Source organism: Dryobates pubescens, chromosome 10, assembly GCF_014839835.1.
Source record: "Dryobates pubescens isolate bDryPub1 chromosome 10, bDryPub1.pri, whole genome shotgun sequence".
NCBI classification, from domain to species: domain Eukaryota; kingdom Metazoa; phylum Chordata; class Aves; order Piciformes; family Picidae; genus Dryobates; species Dryobates pubescens.
The window spans coordinates 17,710,002-17,729,951 of record NC_071621.1 but is presented as its reverse complement, the minus strand read 5'-3'; the positions used below and the strand labels follow the sequence as shown (position 1 = coordinate 17,729,951).

The 19,950-nt window shown below is 68.7% G+C and overlaps 2 protein-coding genes across 2 annotated transcripts; one reads left to right on the top strand and one right to left on the bottom strand.

Moving 5' to 3' along the window:
• The first annotated feature begins 3,720 nt into the window (after positions 1 to 3,720).
• On the top strand, positions 3,721 to 10,772 carry LOC128897487 (amyloid beta precursor protein binding family B member 1-like). The gene is made up of 10 exons (XM_054164870.1): positions 3,721 to 4,224; positions 4,571 to 4,722; positions 5,329 to 5,373; positions 5,470 to 5,537; positions 6,240 to 6,273; positions 6,392 to 6,482; positions 7,228 to 7,311; positions 8,448 to 8,563; positions 9,719 to 9,895; positions 10,466 to 10,772. The coding sequence occupies exons 1-10, from the start codon at positions 4,014 to 4,016 to the stop codon at positions 10,634 to 10,636; spliced, it is 1,149 nt and encodes a 382-aa protein (XP_054020845.1). The 5' UTR covers positions 3,721 to 4,013; the 3' UTR covers positions 10,637 to 10,772.
• Positions 10,773 to 12,692: 1,920 nt separating this feature from the next.
• Positions 12,693 to 19,883, bottom strand: SMPD1 (sphingomyelin phosphodiesterase 1). Its single transcript, XM_054164869.1, has 7 exons — positions 19,610 to 19,883; positions 16,809 to 17,272; positions 16,287 to 16,586; positions 15,493 to 15,664; positions 14,579 to 14,655; positions 14,213 to 14,358; positions 12,693 to 13,123 (listed from the first exon to the last, which is right to left on the bottom strand). The coding sequence occupies exons 1-7, from the start codon at positions 19,862 to 19,864 to the stop codon at positions 12,693 to 12,695; spliced, it is 1,845 nt and encodes a 614-aa protein (XP_054020844.1). The 5' UTR covers positions 19,865 to 19,883.
• Positions 19,884 to 19,950: the final 67 nt, after the last annotated feature.

Genomic DNA, 19,950 nt, shown 5'->3' with positions numbered 1-19,950 from the left:
ATGTGTGTGCCAGGGGCGTGGTACCCATATGTGTGCCAGGGACATCATGCCCATATGTGTGTCAGTGAGGTGGTGCCCATGTGTGTGCCAGTAAGGTGCTCATGTGTGCTGCTGATATGCTGGTGCCAGTGTGTGCCATCAGCGCCACCAAGGCATGGTGGTGCCAGTGACCCCAGTGTGTGGCAGTGCCATCCTGCCACCGTGTGGCATCAGTGTGTGGCAGGGACCTGTGGTGCCCATCTGTGGTGCCAACCTGTGATGGTGACGTGGGACAGCTCATGTGATGTCAGTAGCCTGGCACAGCCTGGCACCACCTGGCATGGCCAGGCAGAGCCCAGCACAGCAAAGCACAGCCCCGTACAGCCTGGCAGAACCCAGGAGAGCGTGGCACAGCCTGGCACAGCACAGCTCCTGATAGAGCATCATGGAACCAGCCTGGCATTGCTGTGGTATCAGGTGGCACCAGTGTGACCCCGCCTGGCACCAGCATGGCACTGGTGTGGCACCACGAACACCAGTCTGGCACTGGTGTGGTGTCAGTTGCACCAGTAGGGCACCAGTGTGACTCTCCATGGCACCAGCACATGGGCACAGGGATGTGGGGTAGAGGGTGGCAGAGCAGTGGGTGCCACCTGCCTGGACTCCTGGTGGGGCAGCTCGTGGTTGGCACAGGTGGTTGCTCCTGGGCTGAGTTCTGGCTCCACAGCAGAGCTCAGAGGGTGGCACAGAGCCAGGCTGGAGGCCTGTGCCCAGTGCTGTGCCCCAGGGGGCAGTGCTTGGCACGGTTCTGTTCAGTGTCTTTATGAACCACCTGGGGGAGGGCACAGAGAGCAGGTTTGGGGGTGCCCTGCAGCTGGGCAGCAGCAGCCCCTGGCACCAGGGCAGGTTTGGGGGGGCCCTGGTGGGCATTAAGTTCTGCCTGGCACAGCAAAGTGCCCTGGTGGCCAGGAGAGCCAAGGGTATCCCAGGGGGCATCAAGAAGGGTGAGGCCAGTAGGGCTGAGGAAGTTCTGATGCCCTCTGCCATGCCCTGCTCAGACCGCCCCCGGAGTGGTGTGCCCAGCTCCAGGCTGCCAACTCAGGAGGGGCAGAGGTCTGCTGGGGAGAGCCCAGGGCAGTGCCAGGAGGATGCCACCAGGCACAGAGCAGCTCTGCTGTGGGCAGAGGCTGAGGGACACCTGATCAATGCCAACCGATGGCTGAGGGGCAGGGAACAGGCTCTGCACAGCAGTGCCCAGGGACAGGGCAAGGAGCAGCGGGCACAGGCTGCAGCTCTGCAATGAGGCTGGCACAGCCCTGGCACAGCTGCCCGGAGGCTGAGAGTGTGCTCGGGAGAGCTCCCCCTCCCCGGGATGTGCTCCTGAGTGCCATGCCCTGGGTGCCCCTGCCCTGGATGCCCTGCACTGTGTGCCCTGCCCTGGCAGAGGGTTGTGCTGGGTGAGCTCTGGAAGTCCCTTCCAGCCCCCAGTGTACTGCTGTGATACCCTGGCACAGCCCAATATAGCCTGGCACAGCCCAGTACAGCCTGGCACAGCCCAATATAGCCCAGTACAGCCTGGCATAGCACAGTACAGCCTGGCACAGCCCAGTTCAACCCAGTTCAGGCTGTACCAGGCTGTGCTAGGCCCATTCCCGGTGCTGGCATCAGTCCCAGTGCCAACTCTATTCCCACTGCCAGTCCCGGTGCCAGTCCCAGCCCCATTCCCATTCCCAGTGCTGCTCCTGTGGTGTTCCTGGTGCCAGTCTCAGCCCCACTCCTGGTGCCAGCCTCATTCCCAGCCCCATTTCTGATGCCAGTCCCAGCCCCGTGCCCATTCTCAAACCGGTTCCCGGTGCCAGCCTCATTCCCAGCCCCGTTCCCGGTGCCACCCTGTCCTGCCCATCACACTGCATCCTTTAGTGCCAGCCCCGGTGCCAGTCTCATTCCGGTGCCTGTTCCCAGTCCCGGTGCTGATCTCAGCCCTGCTCCCGCTGCTATTCCCGGTGCCGCTCCCGATGCCAGCCTGTGCCGCCCCCTAGCGCCGTGCCAGCGCCCTTCCCGGCTGCGTTCCTGTTCCCGGTGCCAGTCCCGGTGCCAGTATCAGTCTCGCTCCCGTTCCCGGCCCCGCTCCCGGTGTCAGCGCCGTTCCCATTCCCGTTCCTGGTGCCGATCTCGGTCCCATCCCCGTTCCCCATCCTGGTTCGCGTCCTCGGTGCCGGTCCCGGTGCCAGCTCCATTGCTCATCCCCACCCCCGGTCCCGGTGCCAGCCCCGTTCCCGTTCCTGTTCCCGGTGCCGGTGCCGGTGCCAGCCCCACTCCCGTTCCTGTTCTCGGTGCCGGTCCCGGTGCCAGCTCCATTGCTCATCCCCACCCCCGGTCCCGGTGCCAGCCCCGTTCCCGTTCCTGTTCCCGGTGCCGGTCCCGATGCCAGCCCCACTCCCGTTCCTGTTCTCGGTGCCGGTCCCGGTGCCAGCTCCATTGCTCATCCCCACCCCTGGTCCCGGTGCCAGCCCCGTTCCCGTTCCTGTTCTCGGTGCCGGTCCCGGTGCCAGCTCCATTGCTCATCCCCACCCCCGGTCTCGGTGCCAGCCCCGTTCCCGTTCCTGGTCCCGGTGCCGGTGCCGGTGCCAGCCCCACTCCCGTTCCTGTTCTCGGTGCCGGTCCCGGTGCCAGCTCCATTGCTCATCCCCACCCCCGGTCTCGGTGCCAGCCCCGTTCCCGTTCCTGTTCCCGGTGCCGGTGCCGGTGCCAGCCCCACTCCCGTTCCTGTTCTCGGTGCCGGTCCCGGTGCCAGCTCCATTGCTCATCCCCACCCCCGGTCTCGGTGCCAGCCCCGTTCCCGTTCCTGTTCCCGGTGCCGGTGCCGGTGCCAGCCCCACTCCCGTTCCTGTTCTCGGTGCCGGTCCCGGTGCCAGCTCCATTGCTCATCCCCACCCCCGGTCCCGGTGCCAGCCCCGTTCCCGTTCCTGGTCCGGGTGCCGGTGCCGGTGCCAGCCCCATTCCCGTTCCTGTTCTGGGTGCCGGTCCCGGTGCCAGCTCCATTGCTCATCCCCACCCCCGGTCCCGGTCCCATTTCCCGTTCCCATTCCCGGTCTCGTTCCCGGTGCCAGCTCCGTCCCCGTTTCCCATCCCCGGTTCCCGAGAGGGGGGGTCCCGGTGGGGGGGGCTCTGTCCCCGCCCCTGGAAGCGGAAGCGGCGCCGCAGCCCCTCCCCCCCCCTTTCCTCCCCCCTGTCCTCCCCCCCCCGTTACCGGAGCCGCCGCCGCAGGTACCGGGGCCGCGCCGCGACGGGGCCTGGGGGTCCCGAGGGGGTCCGGGGGCAGGCGACAGGACCAGGGGGGTCCGAGGGGCCCCATGGTGGGGGGGGACACAAGAGCTGGGGGGGAGGTCAGGGGGGTCCCGGCACTGTGGCGGGGGGTTGGGGAACGGACTGCGGGGGTGGCACCGGGGGAGGACACCGGGACCCGGGGCGCGGGGGCGACCCCGGGGCTCGGGGGTCCCGGGGAGGGGGGGCGACAGGACCCGGCGGGGGGGACACTATGAGGGGGGGTCCTTGGTGGGGAGGGGGGTCGGTGTCCGGGGGCTGTCGGGGGGGCACCGCGGAGGGGGGGCACCGGGACTGGGGGTTCCCGGAGCGTTCCGGGGTGGGGGGGCAGATCCGGGGGGGACACCCCGGTGCTATGGGGGAGGTGTCCCGCGGGGGGGCTCGGGTTTGGGGGGGTGTCGGTGCCTGGGGGGTTACCGGCGCCCCTCTCACGGCCCCCCCTCCCCAGCCGATGGCGCTGCCGCTGCCCCGGGGCCCGTAGCAGGAACCGGCGGCAGTGGGGTCCCGGGGGGGTCCCGGTGCCTCTGTGTCCCCCCCCGGGGCCATGTCTCGGGCCCGGAACCACCGCAGTGACCTCGTCAACGACAACCGCCCGGGGGGGGTCGACGTGGACCCCCCCGCAGGTCTCCCCGGTACCGGCCCGGGGCTGGCGGGGGTCCCGGTGCCCTCCAACGCCAAATGGCTGCAGGGGATCCGCGACCAGAACCGGAATGAACTGGGGGGCACCGAGAGCCCCCCCGGGGAGGGGGACGACACCCGGACCCCCCCCGGCGATGAGGACACCGGGAGCCCCCCCGGGGATGGGGACCCTGAGACCCCACTTGGGGACAGCGCAGGGACCCCCCCCGGGGGTGACACCGGGACCCCCCCTGGGAGCGACACCACCGGGACCCCCCCCCGGCGATGACACCGAGGAGGCAGGTGGGCACCAGTGCCACCCCTGTGCCGCCCTGTGCCACCCCAGTGCCAGCCTGTGCCATCCCAATGCCCCCCCCATTTTCACCCGTGTCACGCCTGTGTCACCCTGTGCCATCCCGGTGCCACGTTAGTGTCACCCCTGTGCCACCCTGTGTCATTCTAGTGCCACCACTGTCACCCCATCTTCATCCCAGTGCCACCCCAGTGCCCCCCGATGTTATCCTAGTGCCACCCTGTGTCATCTCTGTGCTGCCCTGTGTCACCCCAGTGCCACCCAGCCCCACACCTGCCCCACTCCTGCCCCACTGCTGTGCCCTCTGCCCCACTGCTGTGCCCTCTGCCCCCCCAGTGGCACCGTGGGCAGGAGTGGGCATGGGGCAGGACTCGGCGCTGCCCCCTGGCTGGCTGCGGGTGAGCGACCCCCCGGGGCCCTACTACTGGCACGTCCCAACGGGCACCACCCAGTGGGAGCCACCCCCGGTGCCAGGCCCTGGCCCCACGGTGAGTGTCCCACGGCTGCCCCACTGCTGCCCCACAGCTGCCCTACACCTGCCCCATAGCTGCCCCATTACTTCTCCCTTGGCTGCCCCACAGCTGCCCTACACCTGCCCCATAGCTGCCCCATTACTTCTCCCTTGACTGCCCCACACCTGCCCTACACCTGCCCCATAGCTGCCCCATGCCTGCCCCACACCTGCCCCATAACTACCCCATAGCTGCCCCACACCTGCCCCAAGCCTGCCCCACACCTGCCTCATAGCTGCCCCATGCCTGCCCCACACCTGCCTCATAGCTGCTCCATAACTGCCCCATACTTACCCCATAACTGCCCCACACATGCCCCCAGCTGCCCAATAGCTGCCCCATAGCTGGCCCACAGCTGGCCCACAGCTGCCCCATTCTTGCACCATACCTGCCCCCCACTTGCCCCACACCTGCCCCATCCCTGCCCCACACCTGCCCCATGCCTTCCCCATAACTGCCCCACACCTGCCCCATAGCTGCACCCTATAACTGCCCCACACCGGCCCTATAGCTGCCCCATAGCTGCCCCCCAGCTGCCTCCCTGGCTGTGGCTCAGCACCCCCTGACCTCCCTCTCCCACAGCTGCCCTGGACCAGGCTCCCCCCAGCTGAGGGCAGCCCCTGGCAGGTGAGGAGGGGCTGGGGGCTGGGGAGGGATTGGGACTGGGGGGGACTGGCAGGGGACTGGGGCTGGGGGTCCCACAACTGCTTCTCCCTGACCCAGGACCCCCCTGAGGAGGAGGAAGAGGAGGAGGAGGAGGAGGAGCAGGAGAAGGAGCTGCAGGCACAGGGGTGAGGAGGGGCTACGGGGGGGGGGCATCTCGGTGGGGCCTTGGGGTCCAGGAGTGGGGGTCTGGGGGTCTCTGTGGGGGTCGGGGGAGGTCTCTGGGGGCTTCTGTGGGAGGGGTCTCAGGAAGGGCTGGGGGGGTCTCTGGGGCAGGTCTCTGGGGGGATCTCGAGAGGAGGGTCTGGGGGCAATCTCAGGGGAAGGGTCTCTGCAGGATGTCTCTGCACAGGGTCCCTGTGGGGGGGTCTCGGGGGGGGTGTCTCTGGGGGGTGTCTCTGGGAGGTATCTCTGGGAGGGGTCTCTGTGGGGGGGTCTCTGGGACAGGTCTCTGGGGGTGTCTCGGGGGGAGGGCCTCTCTGGTGTGGTCTCTGGGGGGGTCTCGGGGGAAGGGTCTCTGGGGGGTGTCTCTGGGAGGGGTCTCTGTGGGGGGGTCTCTGGAGCAGGTCTCTGGGGGGGGTCTTGTGGGGAAGGGTCTCTGGAGGGCATCTCTGGGAGGGGACTCTGTGGGGGGTTCTCTGGGGTGGGTCTCTGGGGGCATCTCGGGGGGAAGGGTCTCTGGGGAGTGTCTCTGGGGGAGGTCTCTGTTGAGGGGGTCTCTGGGGGGGTCCCTGGAGGCTGTGGGGGGGGGATCTCTAGGGAGGGATTTCTGGAGGGGGTCTTTGTGGGGGGGTGTCTGGGGCAGCCTCTGACCACCCCTTCCCCCACAGTGAGGCCCCCCCCGAGGAGGATCTCAGCTCCCAGGTAGGGTCAGGATCCCCCAGGGACCACCAACTGTGCCCCCCCATACCCAACCCCCCCCTCCCCCAATTCCCCTCCCCTTTCCCCCCCCCGCCCCCTCCTCCACCCCGGCCCCCCCCAGCTCTCCACTTCCCCTCAGCTGCTGCTGGAGCCACAGAAGGAGCAGCAGGGGCCCAGCGCCCCCCCCCCAATGGTGGAGGTCCCCTTCCATGGTACGGCGCTGGGGGGCGCTGCGGGCGGGTCATGGGGGGTCAGTGTGCAGGTTCTGGGGGGGTCATGAGGGAGCTGCTGGAGGGGATGTTTGGGGGGCGTGTTGGGGGGGTCAGTGTGGGGCTGCCAGGGGAAGGGTCATGGGGGGGTGCCATTGGGGGGGTGCCGTAGGGGAGTCAGTGTGGGGGTATTAGGGGGGGTCATGGGGGGATCATGGGGGGTGCCGGGGGGGTCCATGGGGGGGTGCTTGGAGGGTCCATGGGCAGTGCTGGGGTGGGTCCATGGGGGGATGCTTGGGGGGTCCAGAGGGGTGCTGGGTAGAAGGGCCATAGAGGGGTGTTTGGGGGGTCCATGGGGGGTGCCAGGGTGGGTCCGTGGGGGGTGTTTGGGGGGTCGATGGGGGGGCGCTGAGGGGGGTCCATGGGGGGGTGTTTGGGGGTTCCATGGGGGGTGCCGGGGGGGCTCCGTGGGAGGGTGTTTGGGGAGTCGATGGGGGGTGCTGAGGGGGGTCCATGGGGGGGTGTTTGGGGGTTCCATGGGGGGTGCCGGGGGGGCTCCGTGGGAGGGTGTTTGGGGAGTCGATGGGGGGTGCTGAGGGGGGTCCATTGGGGGGTGTTTGGGGGGTCCATGGGGGGTGCCGGGGGGGGTCCATGGGGGATGTTTGGGGGTTCCATGGGGGCTGCCGGTGGGGGGGTCCATGCAGGGGTGCCGGGGTGGGGGTCTCACTGCAGCCCCCGCCCCCCCAAGCCGAGTTCCCGGTGCCCAAGGCTGAGCCTGTGCAGCACTTCCCTGCTCGGTACCATGGCTGTGTGCCAGTCAGCAAGCCTGTGGGTGGGTACTGGGGGGGCACTGGGAGGGCACTGGGAGGCACTGCTGTGGCTGTGTGCCAGGCAGCAAGCCTGTGGGTGGGCACTGGGGGGGCACTGGGAGGGCACTGGGGGGCACTGCTGTGGCTGTGTGCCAGGCAGCAAGCCTGTGGGTGGGTACTGGGGGGGCACTGGGAGGGCACTGGGAGGCACTGCTGTGGCTGTGTGCCAGGCAGCAAGCCTGTGGGTGGGTACTAGGGGGGTACTGAGGGGGCACTGGGGGGCACTGCTGTGGCTGTGTGCCAGGCAGCAAGCCTGTGGGTGGGTACTGGGGGGGTACTGAAGGGGGCACTGGGAGGGCACTGGGAGGCACTGCTGTGGCTGTGTGCCAGGCAGCAAGCCTGTGGGTGGGTACTGGGGGGGTACTGAGGGGGCACTGGGAGGGCACTGGGAGGCACTGCTGTGGCTGTGTGCCAGGCAGCAAGCCTGTGGGTGGGTACTGGGGGGGTACTGAGGGGGCACTGGGAGGGCACTGGGAGGCACTGCTGTGGCTGTGTGCCAGGCAGCAAGCCTGTGGGTGGGTACTGGGGGGGCACTGGGAGGGCACTGGGGGCACTGCTGTGGCTGTGTGCCAGGCAGCAAGCCTGTGGGTGGGTACTGGGGGGGCACTGGGAGGGCACTGGGGGGCACTGCTGTGGCTGTGTGCCAGGCAGCAAGCCTGTGGGTGGGTATTAGGGGGGCACAGGGGGGGACAAGGAGGATGTGACCCTGGGGGGGCTGCTGCTGGGGGGGGGCAGCACTGGGGGCTCCCTGCCCCCTACCTGCCCCTTCTCAACTCTTTCTCACCTCCTGTGCCACTCCTGCCCTCCTGTGCCCTCTCTGTGCCCTCCCTGCCTTTCTTGTCCTCTCCTTGTTCCTTTGCCCTTGACCTTCTGTCCCTGTGTCCCTCTGTCTATCCCCATCCCTCTGTCCCCATCTCTGTTTCTCTGTCCTTGTCCTTCTGTCCCCGTGTCCGTGTGTCCGTCTGTGCCCATTCCCTTCCTTGTCCCTCTGTTCCTGTCCGTCTGTCCCTGTCGCTGTCGTCTGTCGCTGTCTGTCACTGTCCCCATCCTTGTCCGTCTGTCGCTGTCGGTCTGTCCCTGTCCGTCCGTCGCTGTCCAGGTATGGAGGTGCTGAACGCGGCGCTGGAGCTGGCGCTGGCCGCAGGCTCCCCTGAGCTCTGGACCCCGGCGGTGGTCAGCGTGGCCCCGGCCACGGTCACCATCACACACCAGCAGGTGGGCACCGGGCATGGGGGGCGCTAGAGGGCACTGAGGGCACTGTGGGCACTGTAGGCATGGTGGGCATTGCTGAAGATCCCCTTACAGGGCACTGGGAGGGCACTGGGGTGGACCAGGGCAATATAAAGAGTCATGGGCAAGGGTAGCACCATGGGCACCATGTGATGAGGGTGGCACCAAAGTCAGGGTGGTACCAGGGTCAGGGTGGCACCGTGGCAGTGAGAATGTCAGAGTGGCACCAGGCTCAGGCTAAGGGGCAGGTTGGCACCATGGTGAGTGTGGTTCAGGTGAGGCTGGCACCATGGTGTGGGAAGTTAGGGTGAGGTTGTGCCCGCAGACGGGATGGGTGCTGGGCGAGGCCTGGGTGCGGTTCCTCTGCTTCTTGGGCGTGGGCAGGGCTGGGTGCCGGTGGTGCCAGGCTGGGTGCCTGCTGTGCCCACAGACGGGATGGATGCTGGGCGAGGCCCGGGTGCGGTTCCTCTCCTTCCTGGGCGTGGGCAGGGCTGGGTGCTCATGGGCAGGGCTGGGTGCTGGTGGTGCCAGGCTGTGTGCCCGCTGTGCCCACAGACGGGATGGATGCTGGGCGAGGCCCGGGTGCGGTTCCTCTCCTTCCTGGGCGTGGGCAGGGCTGGGTGCTGGTGGTGCCAGGCTGGGTGGCAGGCTGTGTGCCCGCTGTGCCCACAGACGGGATGGGTGCTGGGCGAGGCCCGGGTGCGGTTCCTCTCCTTCCTGAGCGTGGGCAGGGCTGGGTGCTGGTGGTGCCAGGCTGGGTGGCAGGCTGTGTGCCCGCTGTGCCCACAGACGGGATGGGTGCTGGGCGAGGCCCGGGTGCGGTTCCTCTCCTTCCTGGGCGTGGGCAGGGCTGGGTGCTGGTGGTGCCAGGCTGGGTGGCAGGCTGTGTGCCTGCTGTGCCCACAGACGGGATGGGTGCTGGGCGAGGCCTGGGTGCCGTTCCTCTGCTTCCTGGGCGTGGGCAGGGCTGGGTGCTGGTGGTGCCAGGCTGGGTGGCAGGCTGTGTGCCCGCTGTGCCCACAGACGGGATGGGTGCTGGGCGAGGCCCGGGTGCGGTTCCTCTCCTTCCTGGGCGTGGGCAGGGCTGGGTGCTGGTGGTGCCAGGCTGGGTGGCAGGCTGTGTGCCCGCTGTGCCCACAGACGGGATGGGTGCTGGGCGAGGCCCGGGTGCGGTTCCTCTCCTTCCTGGGCGTGGGCAGGGACGTTCGCTCCTTCGCCTTCATCGTGGCCGCTGCCCCCCGAGCCTTCCGCTGCCACCTGCTCTGGTGCCACCCCAACGCTGCCCGCCTCAGCGAGGCCCTGCAGGGGGCGTGCGCGGTGAGTGCCAACCCCCCTGCCCATGCCGGCAACCCCCGGGCCCTGTGATCCTCCCTGGGTGCCCCTTGATCCATTGAGCCCCCTTGGGCACCCCCTGGGCACCCCTTGATCCATTGAGCCCCCATGGGCACCCCCAGACCTGGTGACACCCCCTGGGCACCCCTTGATCCATGGATACCCTATGGGCATCCCCTGGGCACCCCAGACCCAGTGACACCCCCTGGGCACTCCCTGACCCAAGGACCCCCCCCATGGGCACCTCCTGGGGACCCCAGAGCCATTGATCCCCCATGGGCACCCCTGGGCACCCTCTGACCCACTGATCTCCCCCTGGGCACTGCCAGACTCACTGAGCCCCCCCCCCAGGCACATCCAGACCCCCAGGCACTCCCTGGGCACCTCCTGCCCCCATGCCCCCCCCCATGCTCTGACCCCTCGGCCCAGTGAGCTCCCCCAGCTTCCCAGCAGGACACCCCTAACCCCCCTCCACCCCCTCTGTCGCCCCCTCGGTGCCCCCCTGCGGCCCCTGCCCGGTGCCCTCCGGCTGACGGCCGCCCCGGTGCCCCCCAGCTGCGGTACCAGAAGTGCCTGGACGCTCGGCCCCCCCCCAGCCCCAGCTCCAGCTCCTGCCTGCCAGCCCCCCCCGCGCCCTCCGTCGCCCGCAGGGTTGGCACCTCGGTGAGCAGGGGGGTGAGGACCCTGCTGGGCACCCTCAAACGCGCCGGGGCACACAGCCCCTGAGGGGGGAGATATCAGAGACCCCCCCCCGGGCACCCCTCTGGGCACAGAGACATCCCCCTGCCGACCTTGGGTATCCCCTGGGTACCCCCTTCGGCACAGAGACCCCCTCCTGGGCACCCCCTGGGCACAGAGACTCCCCCCCAGGCACCCCCTGAGTACCCCCTGGGCACAGACACCCCCCCCAGCCAACCTTGGGTATCCCCTGGGTACAGAGCCCCTGAGGGGGGAGAGACCAGAGACTCCCCCCTGGGCACGGGGTCCCTCCCCCCAGCCACCCCTGGGCATCCCCTGGGCACAGGGACCCTGAAGGGAGAGACCACAGAGACCCCTCCTGGGCACCACCCTGGGCACAGGGACCCTCCCCCCCAGCCACCCCTGGGCATCCCCTGGGCACAGGGACCCTGAAGGGAGAGACCATGGAGACTCCTCCTGGGTACCTCCCTGGGCACAGATACATCCCCTCCCCTAGCCACCTCTGGGTACTGCTTGGGCACCTCTCTGGGCACAGACCCCTTGGGGGGAGCCACAACCACCAAGACCCTCCCCAGCCACCCCTGGGCACCCTCCCTTGGCACCCCAACTCCTGGTGTCACTGGCACCAAGCCAGAGGTGGTGGGGGGGGAGGGGGCAAAGGACCCTGTCCAGGGAGGTCCCATTTGGAGGGGGGCAGCACAGGGTGGGCATCCAGGAGGTGCCCCCCCACCTCTGTGCCATGTTGGGGGAGGTTCGAGGTGGGGGTCCTGCCCCCCGGGGGGTTGGGGGCTGTGCCAGTGCATGTGGAGCTTTCCTGTGCCCCCCCAGGAGGGCACTGGGCATGGAGCTGGGAATAAAGGCACCGTGCCCAGCAGCAGCCTCTGTGCCAGTGCCTTTATTGTGCCAGCCAGGGGGCAGAATGGGGAGGGGCACAGGGGGGCTCAGTGTGCCAGCATCCTGGTGCCCTAGCTTCCCAGCATCCCCATATCCAAATGTGCCAGTGTCCTGGCACCCCAGTGTCCCCATGTCCCAGTGTGCCCAAATGTGCCAGCATCCTGGCACCCCAGCATCCCCATATCCAAATGTGCCAGCAACCTGGCACCCCAGTGTCCCCATGCCCCCATGTCCTGGCATCCCACTGTCCTGGTGTGCCAGCGACCTGGTGCCCCAGCATGCCAGTGTGCCCATTTCCCAGGGTGCCCCATCTCCCAGTGCGTGCGCCAGTATCCCTGTGCCCTGGTGTGCCAGTCTGGTGTGGTGGCATCCCGGTGGTGGTGTCCTAGTGGCCTGGCACGACTGTGGCTTGATGTGGTGGCATCCTGGTGCCCCGCTGTGCCCATGTCCTGCTGTCTGGCTGGGGCTGTGCTGTGCCAGGCAGTGCCACAATGCTCTGCTGTGCTGCTGTCTTGGTATGGCGGCATCCTGGTGCCCAATGCTCTGCCACCCTTCTGCTCTCGGACATGGTGGCATCCTGATGCCCTGCTCTGATGCTGGCCCCCACCCCTGGTGCCCCCATTCCTGGTTCCCCCACCCGCGGTGCCTCCACTCCTGCTGCCCCTCTTCCCGGTGTGCCATCCCCGGTGCCCCCACCCCTGGTGTCCCCCCGCTGGTGCCACCACCCTTGGGGCCCCCACTCCTGCCACCCCCATTCCCTCTGTGCCCTCCGAAGTGTGCCCACTCCTGATGCCACCACTCTCGATGTTCACTCCTGATGCCCCCACTCCTGCCGCCCCGCTCCCAGCGGTGCCCTCCTCCCTCTGCCCTCCTCCTTGCGACCCTCCCGGCGGTGCCCTCCTCCCTCTGCCCTCCTCCTTGCGACCCTCCCGGCGGTGCCCTCCTCCCTCTGCCCTCCTCCTTGTGCCCCTCCCGGCGGTGCCCTCCTCTCCTTGCCCCCTCTCTTCTTTGCTCCCTTCCTCCCTGCCAACGGTGCCCCCCTCCTTTCCCCCCTTCCTGGCGGTGCCCTCCTCCCCTTGCCTCCTCCCTTCTTTGTCCCACTCCCTCTGCCCTCCTCCCTTTACCCCCTCCCGGCGGTGCCCCCCTCCCTCTGCCCCCCTCCCTGTCCCTCCCCCCCCCCCCCGCCGGCTCAGCAGAGGCTTTGGCCGTGCCAGGCCCCCGGGGGCACGGGCAGGTGCTGGCACAGCTGAGGGTCGCCGGAGCGGGCGGTGCGCAGGGCGCAGAGGGTGGCAGCCTGGCAGGGCGCCCCGCAGGGTGCCCGCGGGGGGTGCCCCTTGTGGCGCAGGAACCAGAAGCGGTCGAAGAGTCGCCGCTCGCTCTGCAGCCGCCGCAGCAGCAGGTCCCAGTCGGCGGCACCGGCCCCGGGCAGCCCCAGAGCCTCCCGGGCTCGGTACAGCAGCCGCCAGCGCGGGGCGGGGACCGGGACGCCGCCGCCGCCGCCGCCGCCGCCGCCGCCGCCGCCGCCGCCGTTCTCGGTCAGGTTGAGGATGAAGGTGAAGTGGTCCAGGACCGCCCGGGAGCTGTCCGGGTACTGCCCTGCCACCGAGTAGATTCGGTACCCTGCGGGCACCGGGCACCCTCTCAGCCGCCAGGAGACACACCGGGAACCGGGGCGGGTGGGGAGCGGCGCCGGGCGGCGAGGTGAGGGCGGAGCAGTGGTACCGGGAAGGGGGGCAGCGAGGGGCACTGGCACCGGGCGGCGAGGGGGGGGAAGGCACCCAGTAGTGGGGCAGTGGCACCGGGAAGCGGGCAGAGGGGGAAAATGGCACCGGGCAGCGGCAGGGGGGGGACTGGCACCGGGCAGCAGGGGGCAATGGCACTGGGCAGAGGGGGAACTGGCACTGGGGACACCATGGGCAGCATGAGGGCAAGAGGGGCACCGTGGGAAGGGGCAAAGGCTTTGGTGGGCAGTGGTCAAGGGTGGCACCGTGGGCACCGTGAAGGGTTGTGCCATGGGCAACATGTGGTGGAGGGCTCAGGCTGGCAGCAGGGGCAGGGTGAGGACAGGGTGTCAGGGCTGGCACTGGGGCAGGCTGGCAGGGTCAGGGGGAGGGCAGGGTGTCAGGGCTGGCACTGGGGCAGGCTGGCAGGGTCAGGGGGAGGGCAGGGTGTCAGGGCTGGCACTGGGGCAGGCTGGCAGGGTCAGGGGGAGGGCAGGGTGTCAGGGCTGGCACTGGGGCAGGCTGGCAGGGTCAAGGTGAAGGCAGGGTGTCAGGACTGGCACTGGGGCAGGCTGGCAGGGTCAGGGTGAGGGCAGGGTGTCAGGGCTGGCACTGGGGCAGGCTGGCAGGGTCAGGGTGAGGGCAGGGTGTCAGGGCTGGCACTGGGGCAGGCTGGCAGGGTCAGGGTGAGGGCAGGGTGTCAGGGCTGGCACTGGGGCAGGCTGGCAGGGTCAGGGTGAGGGCAGGGTGTCAGGGCTGGCACTGGGGCAGGCTGGCAGGGTCAGGGTGAGGGCAGGGTGTCAGGGCTGGCACTGGGGCAGGCTGGCAGGGTCAGGGTGAGGGCAGGGTGTCAGGGCTGGCACTGGGGCAGGCTGGCAGGGTCAGGGTGAGGGCAGGGTGTCAGGGCTGGCACTGGGGCAGGCTGGCAGGGTCAGGGTGAGGGCAGGGTGTCAGGGCTGGCACTGGGGCAGGCTGGCAGGGGCCATACCGGGGTTGAGGCTGATGTAGGTGGTGGCACTGGGTGCCAGGAATGCCACCCCCAGAGGGCGACTCAGGGTCTCCTGGTCATAGAAGAGCTCAAACTCGTCCAGGTGAGTGTGCCCAAAGAACTGCCCGGCGATGGTGCCCTCGTACCTGCCAAAGGCACCGCTCAGTCAGGCACCCCCTGCCAGGTACTGCCCTGGCTCTGCCCTGCCACCATCCTGGCACTGCCCAGCCACCATCCTGGCACTCTCGTGCCACCATCCTGGCACTGTCCTGGCACCCCCCTGGCCCCGTGTCCACCTGTTCACTATGCTGTAGCCGTTCCAGCTCCATGCCCTGGCACCCCTGGCACCCCTGGTCCCATGCCCACCTGTTGACTATGCTGTAGTAGTTCCAGCTCCATGCCCGCAGGCAGTGCCCGGGGGGGATGTGCCCAATGATGTGCACCTGGGGGGGGCACAAATCTGGGGGGAGGGAGGTCCCAGGGGCACCCAAAGGCCCCCAGGGACCCCCCGAGACTCCCCCCCACAGAGTCCCCTCAGAGCCTCCCTGCACTCCCTCAGCCCCCCCAAATGCCCCCAGACCCCCCTAATGTCCTGGATCCCCACGTGCCCCCACACCCTCAAGTGTCCCCCAAGTGCCCCCAGACCCCCAAATGCCCCCAGACCCCCCAGCAACTCTCAGACCCTCCCGAAATCCCCCCAGTATCCCCTCGTAGACCACTCACAGCGCCCTCTAGCGGCCCCCCAGCACCCCTCGAACACACCCTAGCATCCCCCCAGCGCCCCTCCAGCCCCTCTCAGCACCTCCCCAAATCCCCCGAGTGCCCCCCCCCCGACCACTCACAGTGCCCCCAGACCCCCTCTAGTACCCCCTAGCACCTCTCAGACCCCCAACATGCCCTGAGTATCCCCCAGAGACCACTCACAGTGCTCCCCACGCCCCCCCTAGCGCCCTCAGACCCTCCCCAAATTCCCTCAGTACCCCCCGTAGGCCACTCACCGTACCCCCAGATCCCCTCTAGTGCCCCTCAGCGCCCTCTAGCGGTCACCCAAACCCCCTCTAGCGCCCCCTAGCACCTCTCAGACCCCCCCAAATGCCCTCAGTACCCACCCCCCAGACCAAAGTGCTCCCAGTGCTCCCTTAGCGGCCCCCCAGCGCTCGTCTAGCGCCCTCTAGCGGCCCTCAGCACCCCACTAGCTCCCCTTAGCGGCCCTCCACGCTCCCTAGAGCCCCTCTAGCACCCCCTAGCGGCCCCCCAGCGCCCTGCCTCCCCCCCCGGACCTTCTCTCCCTGGTCCTCGGCCGCCTGCAGCACCCCCAGCAGCCACTGGAGCTGCCCCGCGGGGTCGGTGGCGTTGAGCAGCAGCCAGAAGTTGGCCTGGGAGCAGTAGTTCATATTGAGGGAGACCAGCCGCAGCCCGGGGCTGACCTGCACCGTGTAGAACCCGGCGGTCCTGGGGGGCACAGGGGGAGGTCAGTGCTGGGGAACTCCCCTGAACACCACTGCTGCCCACCCCCGGACCTCCCAGTAGTGCCTTCAGAGCCCACACTGCCCATAGTGCCCGCACTGCCCACAGTGCCTTCCGTGCCCCCTGTGCCCCCCTTGCCCCCAGTGCCTCCAATGTCCCCACTCCCCACAGTGCCTTCCGTGCCCCCAGTGCCTCCAATGCTCCCACTCCCCACAGTGCCTTCCGTGCCCCTGTGCCCCCATTCCCCCCAGTGCCTCCAATGCCCCCACTCCCCACAGTGCCTTCCGTGCCCCTGTGCCCCCCTTGCCCCCAGTGCCTCCAATGTCCCCACTGCCCACAGTGCCTTCCGTGCCCCCTGTGCCCCCCTTGCCCCCAGTGCCTCCAATGTCCCCACTCTCCACAGTGCCTTCCGTACCCCCAGTGCCTCCAATGTCCCCACTCCCCACAGTGCCTTCCGTGCCCCTGTGCCCCCATTCCTCCCAGTGCCTCCAATGCCCCCACTCCCCACAGTGCCCTCAGTGCCCCCTTTCCCCCACTCCCCCCAGTGCCCCCACTCACAGCACATCCCCTCCCCCATTCCCCTCCCTGCCGTGCCCGGGCTGCCCACCGCAGGGTGCGGAGGGCGTCGGGGGGCAGCCACTGCTGCCACTGCTCGGCCATGGCCTGGTAGAGCCACTGTGCAGATTGGTTGCCGGTGACGGAGGGCGGGGGGAAGGCGTTCACGGGGGTGGCTTCGTGGTTGCCCACGGCCGGGTACACGGGCACGGCGCCCAGGTGCCTGCGCAGCAGCTGCGTCACGGTCCGCAGCGCCCCCAGCTGGTCGGAGCGGCTCTGGCGCCACACGTCGTGGGCAGGGATGTCCCCGGTCCAGTACACGGCCGAGAACCGCCCCGCCCCGCGGGCACCGCTGGCACCGCGGGCACCGCCGCCACCCTGCGCCTCGGCCGCGGAGTCCTCAACGCTCTCCCTGCTGCCCACGGAGCGCTTGGCGCCGCTGGCGTTGGCAGCCCCCACGCTGCCCACGGCGCCCTCCACCATCACCTCGGCACCGCCCTGGGTGCCCTCCCAGCCGCCCACGATGGGCTGGAGGCTGCCCAGGCTGCCGTTGGCCACGGTGCCCACGGCGTGCTCCAGCAGGGCATCGATGGTGTGCAGGGGGAGGTCGCACTTGCCGTAGGACCCCCAGAAGCCAGCCCCACCGGGGGTGCCCAGCGGCGCCCCGCGGCAGCACAGGGGATCCGGGCAGGCCACGGCGCTGCCCGGCCGGTACCAGCGGTCCCAGTGCAGGTCGGTGAGGAAGAGGATGTGGTCCACGGGGGCGCCGGGCGGGGGCGGCGCCGGGGGTCTCACGGGGGGCTTGGGGGTGTCGGGCATGGTGAGGTTCCAGTCCGCCAGGATGTCCCAGTGCCCGCAGCGCTGCCCCAGCAGCAGCCCGCAGGCCTCGCCCGGCCGCAGCACCGAGCGCGCCCAGGCCGTCACCAGGTCGTGCTGGAACAGCTCCACCGCCTGCTGGCACACCGGGGGCCGTGCCAGCCGCAGGTCCTGGCACAGACGCGAGGCCACGCGCCCCACCCGCGCCACGTTGGGCTCCATCTGCGGGGGGCAGAGGGAAGGGGAGCTGGGGGTGCCCGCGAGGGCAGGGCGAGGGCGGCCGAGCTGATCCCGCCTCATCCCAGCCTCATCCCAGCCTCATCCAACCTCATCCCAGCCTGATCCAACCTCATCCCAGCCTCATCCAACCTCATCCCAGCCTCATCCCAGCCTGATCCAACCTCATCCCAGCCTGATCCAACCTCATCCCAGCCTCATCCAACCTCATCCCAGCCTCATCCAACCTCATCCCAGCCTCATCCCAGCCTCATCCCAGCCTGATCCAGCCTCATCCCAGCCTGATCCAACCTCATCCCAGCCTGATCCAACCTCATCCCAGCCTCATCCAACCTCATCCCAGCCTCATCCCAGCCTCATCCCAGCCTGATCCAACCTCATCCCAGCCTGATCCAACCTCATCCCAACCTCATCCAACCTCATCCAACCTCATCCAACCTCATCCCAGCCTGATCCAACCTCATCCAACCTCATCCCAGCCTCATCCCAACCTCATCCAACCTCATCCCAGCTTCATCCAACCTCATCCAACCTCATCCCAGCCTCATCCAACCTCATCCCACCCTAATCTGGCCTGATCAGACCTGATCCAACTTCATCCCAACCTCATCTCAACATCAACCAACCTCATCCCAGCCTCATCCAACCTGATCTCAACCTGATCTAACCCCATCCAACCTCATCCCAACCTCAATCTCATCCCAGCCTCATCCAACCTCATCCCAACCTCATCCAACCTCATCCAATATTGTCCCAACCTCATCCTAACCTGATCCAAATCTCATCCCAGTATCATCCCAACCTCATTCCAACCTCATCCAACCTCATTCTAACTTCATCCCAACCTCAGCCAATGTTGTCTCAACCTCATCCCAACCTGATCCAATCTCATCCAGCCTCATCCCGACATCATCCAACACCCTTCCACCACCATCCCAGCAGTGCTCACCATCACCCCTGGGCACTGTCCCATACCCATCCCAGTCTCTCCCTATTCCCATCCTGTCCCAAGCCACAGCCTGTCCCAGTCTGTCCCAGCCCTGTCCCTGTCCCAGCTCCTGGCCTGTCCCAGTCCTGTCCTAGTCCCAGTCTGTCCCAGCCCTGTCCCTGTTCCAGTTCTATCCCTGTCCCTCTCCCAGCCCTGTCCTAGTCCCAATCTGTCCCAGACCTGTCCCTGTCTGTCCCAGCCCTGTCCTAGTCCCAGTCTGTCCCAGCCCTGTCCCTGTCCCAGCTCCTGGCCTGTCCCAGCCCTGTCCTAGTCCCAGTCTGTCCCAGTCCTGTCCCTGTCTGTCCCAGCCCTGTCCTAGTCCCAGTCTGTCCCAGCCCTGTCCCTGTCCCAGCTCCTGGCCTGTCCCAGCCCTGTCCTAGTCCCAGTCTGTCCCAGCCCTGTTCGTGTCCCAGTTCTATCCTCATCCCTAGCCATGTCCCAGGCTGTCCCAGCTCCTGGCCTGTTCCCAGCTTGTCCCAGCACAAGGTCCCTGTCCCTGCCCTGTCCTCAGCTCCAGCTTGTCGCTCTCCTGTCCCTCTCCTGTCCCTGTCCCCATCCCAGTCCCTGTCCCAGCCTGTCCCTGTCCCTCTCCTCTCCCTCTCCTCTCCCTGTTGCCGCTGGCCCCACTCTGCCTATCCCAGTCCCTGTCCCAGCCTGTCCCTGTCCCAAGCCAGACGAGTTCCAGCCTGGCCCAGTCACAAGATCCCAGCTCAGGTCCTGTTTCCAGTCTCAGCCCTGCCCCAGCCTGTCCCAGTCCCTGCTCTGCCCCCGTCCCTGTCCCTGCTCTGCCCCCGTCCCTGTCCCCACCCTGTCCCTGTCCCATGTGTCCCTGTCCTGTGACCGACCTGACACCATTCCTGTCCCTGTCCCCAGCCTGTCCCTGACCCTGCTCTGCCCCTGTACCAACTCTGTCCCATCACCTGCTTGTCCCGATCCCTGTCCCAGCCTGTCCCCATCCTCGTCGATCCCATCCCAGTCCCTGCCGCAGCTGGTTCCCGTCCCCGTCCCCTGCCGTCCCGGTCCCCTCCCGCGCCTGTCACAAGCCCTGGCCTGTCCCGTCACGGGACCTGGGCCTTGCTCTAGTTCCTGCCTTCAGCCTGGGCCCTGCCCCGTCCCGGCTCTGTCCCCTCTGTCCCCTGTCCCCCATGCCTGTCCCCCCTCCCCTCTCTGCCCCCACGCTGCTCCTCTCCCGCGCCCTGTCCCCTCCCTCCCCCACTCCTGTGCCGCTTCCCCCTCCCTGTCCCTGCTCTTCCCTCTCCGGATGTCCCCTCCACATCCCCCCCGCGTCCCCCCCATGTCCTCCCCATGTCCCCCCGCGTCCCCCCGCGTCCCACCTGCAGCGCCACATCCAGCGCAGCGAACAGGACCTTGCAGACAGGGCAGGACAGGTTCCGCCAGCCCCAGCCCACGGCCGCCTCCAGCAGCCGCTCCCGGGCAGCGGCAGGGGGTGAGGGCGACAGGGGCAGCGACAGGGGCAGCGAGAGGGGCAGCGAGAGGGCCAGCGGCAGGGCCAGCGGCAGCAGCAGCGACAGCGCCAGGAGCGGCGACAGCGGCGGCGACAGCGCCGAGCCCCCGCCGCGCGGAGCCATGGCCGGCACTGGGGGCGGGGCCTGCGCCGAGCGCGTGAGAACGGGGCGGGGCCTGAAGGGCAGGGGGCGGGGCCTGAGCGACGTGC

Coding starts and splice junctions, on each gene's coding strand:
- LOC128897487 (XM_054164870.1), top strand. CDS start 4,014: ATGAACTGGGGGGCACCGAGAGCCCCCCCGGGGAGGGGGACGACACCC. Junction 4,225..4,570: donor CGATGACACCGAGGAGGCAG/GTGGGCACCAGT, acceptor CTGCCCCCCCAG/TGGCACCGTGGGCAGGAGTG. Junction 8,564..9,718: donor TCACCATCACACACCAGCAG/GTGGGCACCGGG, acceptor CTGTGCCCACAG/ACGGGATGGGTGCTGGGCGA.
- SMPD1 (XM_054164869.1), bottom strand. CDS start 19,864: ATGGCTCCGCGCGGCGGGGGCTCGGCGCTGTCGCCGCCGCTGTCGCCG. Junction 17,273..19,609: donor CGCTGGATGTGGCGCTGCAG/GTGGGACGCGGG, acceptor TGCCCCCCGCAG/ATGGAGCCCAACGTGGCGCG. Junction 14,656..15,492: donor CCGAGGACCAGGGAGAGAAG/GTCCGGGGGGGG, acceptor TGCCCCCCCCAG/GTGCACATCATTGGGCACAT.